The 14,257-nt window shown below is 36.8% G+C and overlaps 1 protein-coding gene across 8 annotated transcripts in view; it reads right to left on the bottom strand.

Annotated features, from left to right (window-relative positions):
* The window catches only part of UTRN (utrophin), a 380,224-nt gene that overhangs the window by 26,219 nt on the left and 339,748 nt on the right, over nt 1–14,257 (bottom strand). For all 8 annotated transcript variants that reach the window (XM_027687304.1, XM_027687284.1, XM_027687314.1 and 5 more), the window contains 4 exons: nt 8,493–8,629; nt 6,849–6,887; nt 6,542–6,607; nt 2,794–2,859 (listed from right to left, as the gene is read on the bottom strand). In XM_027687304.1, coding sequence (XP_027543105.1) covers nt 2,794–2,859; nt 6,542–6,607; nt 6,849–6,887; nt 8,493–8,629 — 308 coding nt within the window. The remainder of the gene's footprint in view (nt 1–2,793; nt 2,860–6,541; nt 6,608–6,848; nt 6,888–8,492; nt 8,630–14,257) is intronic.

The following is a 14,257-nucleotide window of genomic DNA, read 5'->3' as shown; positions in this document are numbered from 1 at the left end:
GAAAGTATTTATACTGTGTTCAGCGCAACTGTCTTCAGTATGGGATAGGTAGGATAGTTCATACATTACAGGACTAAGGGAGTTGCATTCTTGTCCTATTTTCCTAATGATTTTTATTTTCATTCTACTACACTGTGATTTATCAAATTGCGAGGCATAGCTCTCTGTTAGGGACACTATTTATCATTCTTTGTTGTAAAGACCTCATTTTTTCCTTATGCTCATCTTCATTTGTGAAGATGCATGTCTGCTTTAAAGATAGAGATGTTTTTGTGTTAATTAAAGTCAAAGAAAATTCATCACAACAGTCTAGCCTAAACATTTAGAACTGCTTAATGTATGGAAAAAATTATATGAAGGAAAAAAAATGTTATTCAATGTATTTGTATCAGAAAATTCATGCATGAGAGCGTTAGAATGTTTGTTAAAAAGCTGGACATACCACAGTATAGACTGTAGCTTTTCAGTTTTTTCTACAAGTATTTTTCTGATTAAGGAAAATGCATTTTTAATGAAATTCACATATCTTTACAGAAGGAGAGGGTTAGAAAAGCTTAGTTAGATAGAAGTCATAATGACTTTCAAGAAAATAGGTTAGTTAAAACTCAAGAATTATCTTTGAAGAGTGATTTCTTAATCAAATGGCATATTGCAAAACATTCCTGAAAATAAAGTCATTATGTTTATCTGACAGCAGAAGTTCTCTTATTCAAATGTAGATGACTTCTTACATCCTTGAAGCATGAAGAGTGTTAAAAGTATCGTTGATGAACTTGTGAACTTGACAAGACCAAAGGAGAAACTTTCAATATCAAGTGGAACTCTGCCTCTGTTCTAGGTTTACAGTCAACTGAAAGACTCTTTATGACCAATAAAAATAAGATCACAAAACATAACTCCACTTATGGGAAGTAAAGAATTTGACTTCCAAACTAGTAATAATTTCCTGAATGTTTGAAAAGACACTGTATAAGCTATATTGTAAAATTATAATCCTAAATTCCCCAATGTTTCAACAACTTCTGATCCAAACTGGGATACCAACTTCACAGCTCTGTAGATCCCTGGAAAAACTTCTTCATCAAAAGGGCTGTCAAACATTGGAACAGATTGCCCACGGAAGTGATTGAGTCACCACTGAGATATTTAAAAGATGTAGATGTGGCACTTAAGGCCATGGTTTAGTTGTGGACTTGGCAGAGGTATGGTTTACAGTTGGACTAACGATCGTAAAGGTCTTTTCCAACCTAAATGATTCTATGACAGTGGCTTAAACTTTAAACCACAGGCCTTCAGGATTTCGAGTACTTCGGTATTTACACCTTAATGAAAGCATAGATCTGCAAATAAAACAGAAGGTGCTGCTGGGTACAAAGTTACTTTCTTGTCCATATTTTGTTTGTGTAACAGTCCCCTTTTGATGACAAGACTGAGACCCAAATTCAGCAGTCTCTCTCACATGTTGACACAAGCTCTGTATGTTAATTCTTTTTCTAAAATAAAAGCAGGGAAATTGCATTAAAATTAACAGGTGATGTGCCAGTAAAAATTAAGCATATACACTGCCCTTTTACTATTGGGATGAGTGGTTGTTTGGTCTTTGCATATGAGTAGGCTCATTAATTGCAAAATACACAACCCAAGTATATGAGCATTGAGCTGCCTTCAAGTTTTCAGCTTTCCTGCCAAATGACAGTTTGTTTGCTCTTTTTTTTTCAAAAGGGTTGCATTTCTCTCACTGGTGAGTGTGCCAATGACAGAAACACATGAAAACAGATCACATGAAAAAAAGTTTTATTTGGTATGCAAAGAGGGTTAATTAATCAGGAAAGAGAAAACATTTAAAGGGGGTCACATGCTTCTTTGAAGCAAAGTATTTTACTACACTCATGGGTAGAATAATTAATTATTAGATTTTATTATTTATAATAATTTCACTATTAGATTTAAAAACAGTAAATGAAACTATTACTGAGACCAATAGCATTTTCTAACTAAAGCTGAACAAGAACAACTTTGGTTTCCTATTTAAAAATGCTGATGGTATTTCTTAATAATATAGAAGAGGCAGTCTTACTACACTGATTTAATTAACTGAACTGATGATACAGTGAGGTTAAAACATTTGTATAATTTTACATTGAAAAAAGTTGTACTTAATTTATCAGCAATTCAAGGGGTTCTACGCCTTTCAGGTTCATCAATGCATTTCAATGAAGGTTTTTACAATATAAGTGACAGACAATTAAAAAAAAAGAAAATAGTGTTGATAAAATTAACATAGGACTATGCCTATATCCCCAGGTATAGACAAATGGATCATCAGCCAGCAAACTGAAATATAAACAGGAAGTAGCAAGACTCTTTGGGCTCTGCAGAATCTTCAAAATACAGATGCTTTTTTATTTCAATGAGAAAGTTGACCGGGGCCTAGCAAAAGCTTTTGACCCACTCCATTGTCCAACATAGAAGGATTTCTTTTCTTTTATAAGATGGTAAAAGCAGAAAAGGATTACGAACTAGAACCTATAGAGCTATGGCTTTTCACCGGTCATGTAAAATATCCCTACTTTTGAAGCAGAATGGCTGACAAACGTAGAGTTCCTGCACATCAACAAGTGAACATCACCAATTTCTACAACTGGTGCTTGGAATTAAATTTATGCAGGCATCCTTGGGGTCATACTTACCAGCTGCTTTTACTGGGACGACGTCCTGTGTTAGAACTTATGAAGATTATACCATAAACTTAACCTAAGTTGCTGACAGTCTTAATAAGTCTGAGTTACTTACACACTTCCTGTGTTAGAACTGCTGTCCATGAGGAAGGAGCCATTGGTCCTTTCCATCTGTGCAAGCCTGAAAGGAAAGACCATGCCTTTCAGAGAACATGCTGCACAATTTAAACAGAAGCAGTATGAAGATCAAGTCTGCTTAGAAACAGTTCAGATATGGCAATCTTTGATTAAATGATTAAAAATAAACTCCTAGATTTTGTGACAAAGACCTAAAATTGAGAGGACTCTTATGAGAAACTTTCACTATGATTAACTAATTCAACTTGCCAAACAATGAAGAAAATGATACTAGAGAGAGAAAATACACTTTATCATTAGCATTACCAAAACTCCCATGGTAAAATTAGTTAAAGAGATGTTTTTGCAGATGGTTTTCTTTCTGAATTTTATAAAGTTGGACTAACAAAAGAGGATGAATACTTTTCAAATATAGCACACACAACATCTGAAATTATACTTGGCAGATAATATCACACTGTGGACAGACAAGTCCACAACACAAAAAGCAGTATAATTGCAGGGAGTCATTGCCTATAGTTCCTCATTTTGGAAGGAATTAATCTAAAAAGACTACATTATTAGACTGTATATATAAGGTTACACAGCTCTTCAACATGACAGTAGAAATTTTTTACCTATTCAAGTTTCCAGGAAAGAAGTACCTTATGTACAGAAGATAATAATAATAATGGCCCATCTTCGCGAACGAAGATTTGGGGAAAGGTCTTTTACCTTTCCAGCCTGCGCAATGGATTTTTTAGGTGAGACACAGCCTGCGCTGAACTGAGCCCACCCTTTAATCCTAAGGTTCATCTGCCGGGGCCAAGCAAGCTTGGACAATGGCAGTGAGGTCCTCAGGACGTAGGTTTGTTTAGAGTGTCCTTCTCATAGATGGATGGCCACACAGGGCTAACGACCTCCATCAGGCCAGGAGACCGGGATTTGAACTCGTGGTCGCAGCAGTGAAAGTCCTGCACGCTAACCACTAGGCCACCAGGGGTCTCGTACAGAAGATACGTACATAAAAATCCAGGAACACTCAACGCTCTGCACATATATTTAACTGCACCAAACACAGCTATTTCCTTTACTATAAAGATATCTTAACTTCACATATATTTTTTGCAAGTGCATTAGACATTAATCTTCAAACTTCTTCTTCAAAGCAGTGTGCAAGGCCCTAAAGAATTGGGAACTCGGGTGTTTTACTATGCAGCAAGTTTGCCCATATGTACGCTTGTTACTATTCCTCAGGGTTGAAGAAGAATAAATGAAGGCCACACAGGATGACGTTGTGTCATCCCACCATGGTTTGGGTGGGACACTGTGTTCCAACACCTCCCCCAAAGGGAAAGACAAGCTCCAAAGTGACTGGAGTTAATCAGATGATCTCTGCTCTGGGGCATCTCAAACGGATCTACTTCACAGTGAGCAACATGCTTACAGTCACCTTTATAATGCTGCATAGCTCAGCATCTTCAAATCTTTGATTAAACAATCTTAGAAATTAATCTTCACAGTCCCTTTGTCACATAGGGAAGTAGTCCAACCCCCAGTATTTTTCAGAGCTGGGAGCCTGCCCTGAATCTCTTAGTGAGTAATAGATATCTATTGGTGAGTAATAGATATCATCATGTTTACCATCTCCATCATTAATGAGGATTTGCTGTGAAACCAGCAGATGGCCCTAACTGGGGAGCAGAGGGAGACAGGGAAGGGACTCGAGTTGCCGAGTCTTCAAGGCAGGATACAGACTGAAAGGTGAGGAAGGGAATTAGAAAAAACTCGGAGGTGATGCAGCACAACACAACAGGGAGATGGTATCCCCAGGTATATCCTCAGATGGGGGACTTTGTTAACAGAAAACTGGGAATTGAATGTTCTTCAATCAGTGACAGTGAAGGCTTTAAGCCCTAATACACTGCTTCTGCTGGGCACTGTCTTATTAGGGAAGTCCTGATATTATTCCTTCAAAGAAGCTTAACTGAAAAGATCAGAACAATTAAAAAGATTTACTAGTTTATATGTAAAATACACATAACAGATCCAACTAGAAAGGACACAATAAAAATTATATGAAAGACACAGAATTATGTCTTCTCTTTTTTACCAGAAGAAAAACAGTTCTGAGTTGTTTTAGATAGATTACTTATGCAGTATTCAGTATTAAGTTTGTAATTTTGATAACCAATGTCTGCACATAGCAGGTACAGATTTAGCTTGTAAGGCTCTTTATCCTGAAAGAGCCTTGACTAGTGCATGGTCCACTTTCAGCTACTCTAATCCAAAGCAGAACTTGTAAAAGCCAAGGGACAGGAGAAGTAAAACTGGTATTGCACCTAGGGTCTCCCTTGATCCTAATGTGAGTCCAGAGCATGAGCTTTATATGGGCACAAAAAGTCACAGTATTGTGGCACCAAGGGCTGAAAAAAGGACATAAGGAGACAAGAAATGCTCACATCTTTCTAGAGAAGTTTAATTTATTTGGTCCAGGGGTTTTAATTGATTAAAGCACAGCCTAAGTTAGAGACTCAAAGAAACGTTGGGTGATCTATATGAATGACATGTTGCAAATAATTGAAAAGCACTAAAATGACATTGTGTGTCACTGTGCTATACTACTAGTGTAAAATGAAAATATTGGTTGCTGGGGGAATAAAAAAAATTAGGCTGACTGTGGGTAGCCCTTCAGCCCTATTTCTTTTTCTCCTGCTGCAAAGATCATAAGTAGTGTATCGTAGGTATTTAAGAAACTGCTCTGAAGCTTTCTTATGGTGCTCATAAATAAGAATGCAGTTAACTGAATTTTTAGTCAGAAAGCTGAAAAAGTTCATGTTGTTTATCAGTTGTAGAGATCAGATACAACAGTAAAAATACCCAAAGAAAAGCCTAGTCAGTTCCCATGGTACTTATTTTTGAGAGGGTACCTCTGGTTAGTGCTTCACCATCACCACATCCATAACTCAGGATGAGAGGAAATGGCCTCAAGTTGTGCCAGGTGAGGTTTAGATTAGATATTACAAAAATTTCTTCCATGAAAAGGTGGTCTGGTGTTGGAATAGGCTGCCCAGGGAAGAGGTGGAATCATTCTCTCTGGAAGTGCCTTTGGCACTTGGGGACATGGTTTAATGGTTCACATGGTTATGCTTGGTTAACAGTTGGACTTGACAATTTTAAAGGTCTTTTTCAACCTTACTGATTCTGTGATCACCAGTTGTGAATGTACAGAAGAGAGTTCAACAAAAGACAGAAACACTGAGATGGACTTGGCATAACAGATACTTTATCACAAAAGGACTAGGGTGATCCCACAAAAGCAAGAACAGAAAACATCTGTAATTATTATATGCCCTGCTAAAAGTCAACAGTAATGGATAGTGTCAACCTGTCACAGAAGAAAACAAAAGTCTGGATCTAAAATCCTACTGGGAAAACTATACATCCACCAAGTTTGGTTTACTTTAAAGGTTAAAAATGAAGAAACAAAACAAAAACAGTACATTTTAAGAAATAATGCAATTCTGCAACAGTTTCCATTCTGTATGAGAGATGATAGATTTAACATATCTATTTTACATCTAATATGACTGCAATCAGAAGCTAATAATTTAAAAATATTTTACTTCTAAGTACAGAGGATTATATCTTTTTAATAAATAATATCCAACCAGTAGTGCATATTAAAAACTGCAGGAATCAATCACAAAATGTAATCTACTCATGAGAAACCATGCCTCCCTTACCTGGTAGCATACTGCTCTATCCTGGAGTGTGTGTCATCATGAAACAGTTGTGGAGACTGGGAAGGACTAGTTTAAAAATAATAATAAAACAATTAGCGATGTCTAAAGCAATTCACGATATAGACAATAATATTTTTAAATTAAGTTAGACTGATGACAAATAAATAAATTCACAATATTCCCGACAGCGTTATTGCTTTGGGTTAGTCATGCCCTATAGTTCATGCACATCAGATTAGTTGCAACTGAGCTAAAGAAAACAACCAGCATACTAGGCTTTCCAGACAAAGGGGTTCTGCGTACTCACTCATATTGCTCTGGCCACATACTGATGAGAGTGATAGGACTGCAAGGAAAACACAAAAAAAAAAGAAAAAAGAGAGAGAGAAAGAATGAAACTATGAAACACCTGTACTGTCATTTAAGCAAGAGAAAGCTGGAGAAACAAAATATTTTGACCAGCAACCCACCCAGATTATTTCCATTAGCAACAATTGATGAAGAAAAGAGACAGCAACAGATACTGCCATGTATCACGGAGGGACAGGAGACTGACTTACATACTTTGTTTTGTTAAATAAAAATCAATTTAAAGAAAAATCCAAATCAGAGGTATTGATTGAACTGCAGTTCATAAACTATCATCAACTCATTTAAATTCTGCTCAAGTACTGGATCTTTCATCTTAAACTAACTAAAAATGATTAGAAAAAATGTAGTGGAAAAAATACTACCAATAAAAAACCCGCTCTATAAGTCACAGTTATCAATGTTTATTTTCCTTATGCATAAAAATAACCACAGATAAATACATATTATACTAAATTCTCATACTTGAGTAACTATAGAGGATTTTTATTTTAATTTTTTTATTAAAAGGAATGTATTACTGAGTTTTGCCACCTGCAGGGCAGAGAACCAATACCAACAGTTTCCTCAGCATGGTGCTGGCAATTTATCTGTATATTTCCCACATGACTGGACCAAAAGAGTTTTATCCTGACCAGTGATTACAGTTTTGACATTCCAATTTCTGGCAGCATTGGCAAACTTTCATCACATCAAAGCAGCTTTGTTTTCTGCATTGGTGGCAGCTGAAGACTGCCCCAGTGGGTAACATTTTAACACTTGAATGCACATTGCTTCCTTAGAAGCCAGGCCATCAATAATACCAGTTTTCAGATTACTTCCTCCTGTTTCTTAAACTGCTAATGAAGAGGTTTTGTTTGGTTATTGTAAATAAAATGCACAGCCCTCCAGAGCATGGGCAATGGCACTAAACTGCTGTATGGAAGCAGAGCATCTATGCTAAAGCCTCACATGAGCTGCTGTTAGCTAAGTGTGTCATGTTCAGACAGTGCAGTACTGCCACAGACTCCAGCATGTGAAGGACAGTCAATCCATGAAACTAATTCTAGCACCTTGTCAACACATTTTAATTTTATTCTTGTAACAATGTCTTCTGCTGACAACTACCAAGCAAGTAAATAAAGTAAAGCACTTCTGTCAGCACCATAAATAATACCGTGGAGACAGAGAGTGCTCTCTCTGATTGAGGCGCCTGTTTTTCTGATGCCTGTAGGACCCTAATTAACTCAGAGACTTCTAATTCCAGGAATTTTGACATAACCAAATAGGCAGTGCAGTTCAAAAAGCTCAGTCTCCTCAAAAGTGTTCTCTGTAAAACAGCCATTCAGCACCCTCCAACATTACCTGCTTGGTCCATTGCCATGGACATTATAAAGTCCACGGCTTTATAGTAAAATGCTTACGAAAATCTAATACAAAATACGTTACTTTAAAATAGGCAAGATCTGCAAATAATGTGAAACAACTAATACAAAATAACACAGAACAAGGCTCTGCAACTGTTTTTGGTTATTTCTTGAGTTCTTTTTTTTTTTAAATAGAATAGGTTAGTGACTCCAGTGACTCTATAAATCAAGCTTACGTCTCCAGGTTGTCACCCTCCAATACTGTTTGCACAGGTAAGTAGCCAAGTCGAGGATGCTTTGCAAAATACTTCTTTGATCGGAACTTATTCTTCAGCACCTTTGTGAAGTCTCGTACATCTTCCCCAGATGTTGTCTTTAAAAAGTTAAAGAAATTAAATTCAACATTGCTAAATTGCATTTATTTAATATCAATCTTAATGATTAATAATGCTGATACTGCCCTGAAAAAGAGTACAAGGAAGAATTTTAAAATGTTAATGATGCTGAAATTGCCTTTTTAGTATCCTGAAATAGGGTACAATAATAACAATAATGCATCTAAAAATCTTCCTCTGGAAAAAACCAGCAAGGCTTCAAATTCCCAGCAAAAAAAGCATTTACCAATTAGTTTATAAATTAGAAAAAAATTGGAAAAGGTTCAAGTTTTAAGTTACACATTTATAACCAGTCCTACAAAACATAAAAATTTAATTTTTCAGAAAAATAAAAAAAGGCTTATCAGTTTGTCATAATCGGTTGGTAAGATATAGCCCTCTATATTCACAAAGTTCCCCAAAATACTCACTGCCTTCCATTCTAGACCTACAGTGGAAAACTTTATCACAAGATGGAAGTGATATGTGCTAAACCATTCTCAATGGCCAAGCTTTTCATAAGCATTTTCTGCCACTACCGGTATCATTCGAGAGTGGAAAAAAAACCCCCACAGATGAAGTGACAGCCAGTGTACAGCCACTGTTCAAAGGTACAAGCAGGACTGATAAGAACAAATAGTGCCTGAAGTAACAAACTCACAGGCTGATTACTACCTTACTCCTTACTACCACAACATAAGACTAGGACAAAATTAGCCACAAGATTCTTCAAGTCTAAATTTACAAGTTATAATCACCATCTTCCATCCCTCCCAGCATCTTTTTTACTGATCCTGACTGATGAAGCCTCCTCCAAAACTGACAAATGCTTAGCCTCATCCCTCCCGGTTCCCTACCCCACCCCACCCTCAGAACACAAAATTTAAGCAACTGTTTTTAAGAATTAGTTTAACTGGAAATAATCACAGCAATAATGGCAGTGTTGCTCTGGTAATACTATTCAGCTAACTTCTACAAAAGCAGGAATACATGCAAGCATAAAATACAAGGTAAAAATGGCAATAAAGAGATCTGCAGGAAGAAACAGTAGTATATAGTGTACTTTTAAAGTATATATGCTCAGACTGTGCTGAGTACTTCAACAAAACAGTCCACTTCCCATACAGCAGTTACTATTAAGCATTTCCTCTTGTAACTGCAGTAAAGAAAAAGTGGACATTCACCTCCTGAGTTAGCTGAAGATTTGCAACAGCTTCTACAGATTTCCAGTCCAACCTCTGTAACAAACTACAGATTGCATTTCTGTACCCTCTGCTTTGGGAGAAGCCTGTTAACATAAAAGGTTGCCAAAGCGGATGGATAACCATAGGGAAAACAGAGAGAAAGACTTTTCAGTTTTGTAATCTTTTTCCCTGACATACTACAAAGAGGCCTAGAAGCAGGCCAGGCAAACTATTCCCTGATTCTATTCTCTGTTGTCAAAACACAAAAATACTTCCCTATGTATTTTAATATATGCAGTTACAAATTCTGTAATGCAGATCAGACAAATAATAGAAATTGTAGATAATCAAACTGGTGTTGGTAGATTTCTCATATGTGACTTTAACAAGTAACAACAAACTGAGCAAATTGGGATTAAGAGGTGTTTGAACCCCTCAATTTTAATACAAGTGGATTTTGGGAGGGTTCGCAAAATTGTTCTCGGAAACCATCTACTCCAACCACTGCACCATCCAAAGAAGGAACATGAGACAACTCAAAGGGCTGCTCATTCTCTCGCAACAGTAACTCAAACAGATGGAACTCTGTCCCAAGGCCAAGGAATGAAAATTTTAGTACCTACACATTATAGAAATAAATGTCTACTGAGCTGCCAAACTCTTCCTCTGGTGTATTCTTTATTTGGTATGACAGCCTGATCCAGTTCCTTGGAAAGAAAACTAATATGACTGTGTACTGACTAAGGACAGTAAATATTAATCAGTGAAATAAGAGCAGATTTGAAAGAACTATTTTAATTTACACGCAAATAAGATAAAACACTTCAAAATATTTCTTCTACTTATTTTTGCATACAACCACATTATACAATCCAATCCAAAATCATGTAAAGGTACTATAACATTTTCCTTTCAAAAATCAATAGCCAGGCACTGCTGTGAAAAATCTATCTTCTAAATTAAAATAAACAGGTACCTTGCACACTTTCTTACATTATGACATCTTGACTACTTCCACATAAATCAATAGCACAAATACCACCATTGTTACAGAACTTCTTCAAAAGCAAAGAAAAAATCCTTTTCTTCATAGAAAATTCAGTCAAAGGACCATGCTTTCAAACTCAATTTAAAATCTCAGTTCTTAGAGCAAGACAAAGTTCAGGAAGGAAAAGAAGAAACATCTAAGATCCATGGCTGCCACACATAAATAACTAAAAAAACACCTGTACCAGAAAGTCTCAAGAAGAAAATCTGTAACAACTGACAAACTGGCATTAGCACTCTTCAATATACCAGCCAGGCATAAATGGAATCATAAGTAACAAATGAAAACCAGATAAAATTTCTTATAATCCAACACAAATTTAAAAACTGGGATTTCATGGAAAGTAGTGAAAAAAATGAGTATGCTGAAATATGTTTTTCATACATAGGCTAAAAAATAGTTTCTGTATACTTTTAGTATATTGGAAATAGAACAAGTCTTCATTGGGAAAAAGTAATACCAAGAATGTAATAAAGCAGTTAGAGAGCTCTAAATTAAATAATATATAATATAAAAATTATAACAAATATATGAAACATATGTGGATAAATAATATAGAATACTTAAATACAGACACACATTTAATGTTATTTATTTATTACTATTCTCTTTTTCAAAGAAAAATTAATAATGGAGGCCCAAACAATTTCTTATTCCTTTCATTGCTCCTACCTAAGTAAAAGGACTAGTCTGCATCTAAGTCATCATTCTCTGAATTACATTTCTTATATTATATCTAACACAAAACCAATTAGCTGTTTTAATATACACATAGAAACTGATTCCCAGAAGAGATGTGAACCTAATGTATGCTGTCACTAAGCCCAGCCAGACATTCGTGGGTTATGAGGAAGCTGGTAAGAAACTCAATACTCAAGCAAGTTCCAAGAAAATATGTTTTGTATAATACAACATGCTCAGAGATGCAAATTTGTAGTATAAAATAACATCTATATTGTTTAAAAGGATTATACTTTATTCTTTAATAGCAGCCCTAGTAGACACAGGAATTTGATCTTGCATCTTAAAGCAGCTGTCAGTTAGATACCAGTGGAAGGCTGGGAAACTTCCCAATGTGGGATGTGAGATTAAGACACAGATACTTCATTCCCCTGATTTCTTTTTTTTTAATTGAAACTTAAGAATGCCATTTACCAATAACTTACAGACATGTTTAACTGTATCACTGAATCAAACAATATGCTGTGTTGGAAGGATCATCAAGTCTAACTCCTGGCACTATGCAGGACACCCCAAGAATCACACCATGTGCCTGAGAGCATTGCCCAAATGCTTCTTGAACTCTGTCGTACTTGGTGCTGTGGCCACTTCAGAGGGGAGCCTGTTCCAGTGCCCAAACACCCTCAGGGTGAAGAATCTTTTTCTGATATCCAACCTAAAACCTCCCCTGACACAACTTCAGGCCACTTCCTCGGGTTCTGTCACTGTCATCACAGAGAAGAGATCAGTGCCTGCCCCTCCTCTTCCCCTCACGAAGAAGTTGTAAGCTGTGATGAGGTCTCCCCTCAGTCTCCTCCAGGCTCAACAGACCAAGTGATCTCAGCCGCTCCTCATATGGCTTCCCCTCAAGGCCCTTCACCATCCTTGTGGCCCCTCCTTTGGGTACTCTATAAGAGCTTAAAATATTTTTATATTGTGCTGACTCATATTCAACTTGCTGTCAACCAGGACCTCCAGGTCTCTTTCCACAGCACTGCTCTCCAGCCTCTCATTCCCTAGTCTATGCACACAACCAGGGTTGCCCTATCCCAGGTGCAGAATCCAGCATTTATCCTTGTTAAACTTCCAATGGTTGGTGATTGCCCATCTCTCTAATTTGTCTCTACAGGGCCTCTCTGCCCTTGAGGGGGAGTCCACAGCTCCTCTCAATTTAGTGTTGTCAGCAAACTTACTTAGTATTCTTTTGAGTCTTGCATCCAAGTCATCAATGAAGATGTTGAAGAGAACTAAATCTAAAATGGAGCCCTGCAGAACCCCACTAGTGACTGGACACCAGCCTGGTGTCACCCCATTTACTATAACTCTTTGTGCCTGACCTGTGAGGCAGTTCTCACCCACCACGTAACATGGTTATTCAGCTGTATGCTGGACATTTTGTCCAGAAGGATACTGTGAGAGACAGTATCAAAAGTTTTGCTGAAGTCCAAAAAGAGTAAATCTACTAGCTTTCCTAGATCAACTACAACAGAGTAATTGTTGTAGAAAGAAATCAAGTTCGACAAGCAGGACTTTCCCCTCACAAAGCCATTTCTAAACAACTCATACTTTTAAACAGCATACCACATCCCTTGACAGAGGCATGAGACAGAATACCACAAAAACTAGGTTCTTAAAGGTATAACAACTGTATTCATGGTTGTTACTGCCACACCAGTAACTGTGCAACATTGTGAAGATCACCCTTCTGTGACCACTTTCAAATAGAGGAAATTCATAGCAATTTCTCACCAAGAGAAGAGATTGATTATAAATTTTGTGTACTTTGGTTTATTCCAATGAAATCAAGATGTAATTTCAAGAGTAATTAACTGATCTCAGAATTTTAACGGGATTTATCAAATGAAGTTGCAAAAGGGTAGCAGATCACACAAGCCAGCTATTTGAGCAACTGTGAGACCAGCTGCCCAGCTGCTGAATATCAGAGACTACCCCGACAAGCTACCTATTCTTCTCAAGGCAAAGAGTTATCTCTGACCTCCACAGCTGAAAGCAATGTTATGCATATGAAATAGTCAGATTCAACCATTCTAGCTGCTTGCTTTCATCTTCCTCACAGAACAATCCCATTTTGTTAACAGTGAAGTGTCATGCCTGGTGCACTGCTAAGCATATCAAGATGAAACCACTGACTTACTTATGTCAGTTTGTTGTTTATAAAACACTGATGCTGCTTGATGTTCAGGAATGTATCTGTATTCTCTGGATGTCAGTAGGAATTCAATTTTCAGATGACTTACCTAGAGGAGAAGTCTTAACAGGCACTATTTCAGATAAGCTTTATTGTGCCTGGAAAAAAATTTATTCTAGGGTAAACTACCATTCAACCAATAATTTCTGATGTTTTGACTATCATGTTCTGAGCTCTTCCAGGGAAATAAAATTCTGGTCATCTGGAAAATGAAAGGGCTAACCTTTGCTGCCATTGTTTTGTATAGAAAGACTACCAAAAATTAGTTCCCTAAAATAAGGAGCTGTGCCAGGTGAGTGGCACAGAACTACAAAAATTGATTATACTTTCATTATGGTAAGGAAATAAGTCTACTTGCAATGAGAAAATTTTCAGAACTGTGATTTGATATTTTTACATTACTCCAGAAAAGCTTTTTTTAATATTCCTTGCTGTGGAATATAGGATTTGCAAAGTGAAAACAAAG

Source organism: Neopelma chrysocephalum, unplaced genomic scaffold, assembly GCF_003984885.1.
Source record: "Neopelma chrysocephalum unplaced genomic scaffold, ASM398488v2 Primary Assembly neopelma1_23, whole genome shotgun sequence".
Lineage (NCBI taxonomy): Eukaryota > Metazoa > Chordata > Aves > Passeriformes > Pipridae > Neopelma > Neopelma chrysocephalum.
Note: the sequence above shows the minus strand (reverse complement) of the source record. Positions and strands in the feature narration are given on the sequence as shown.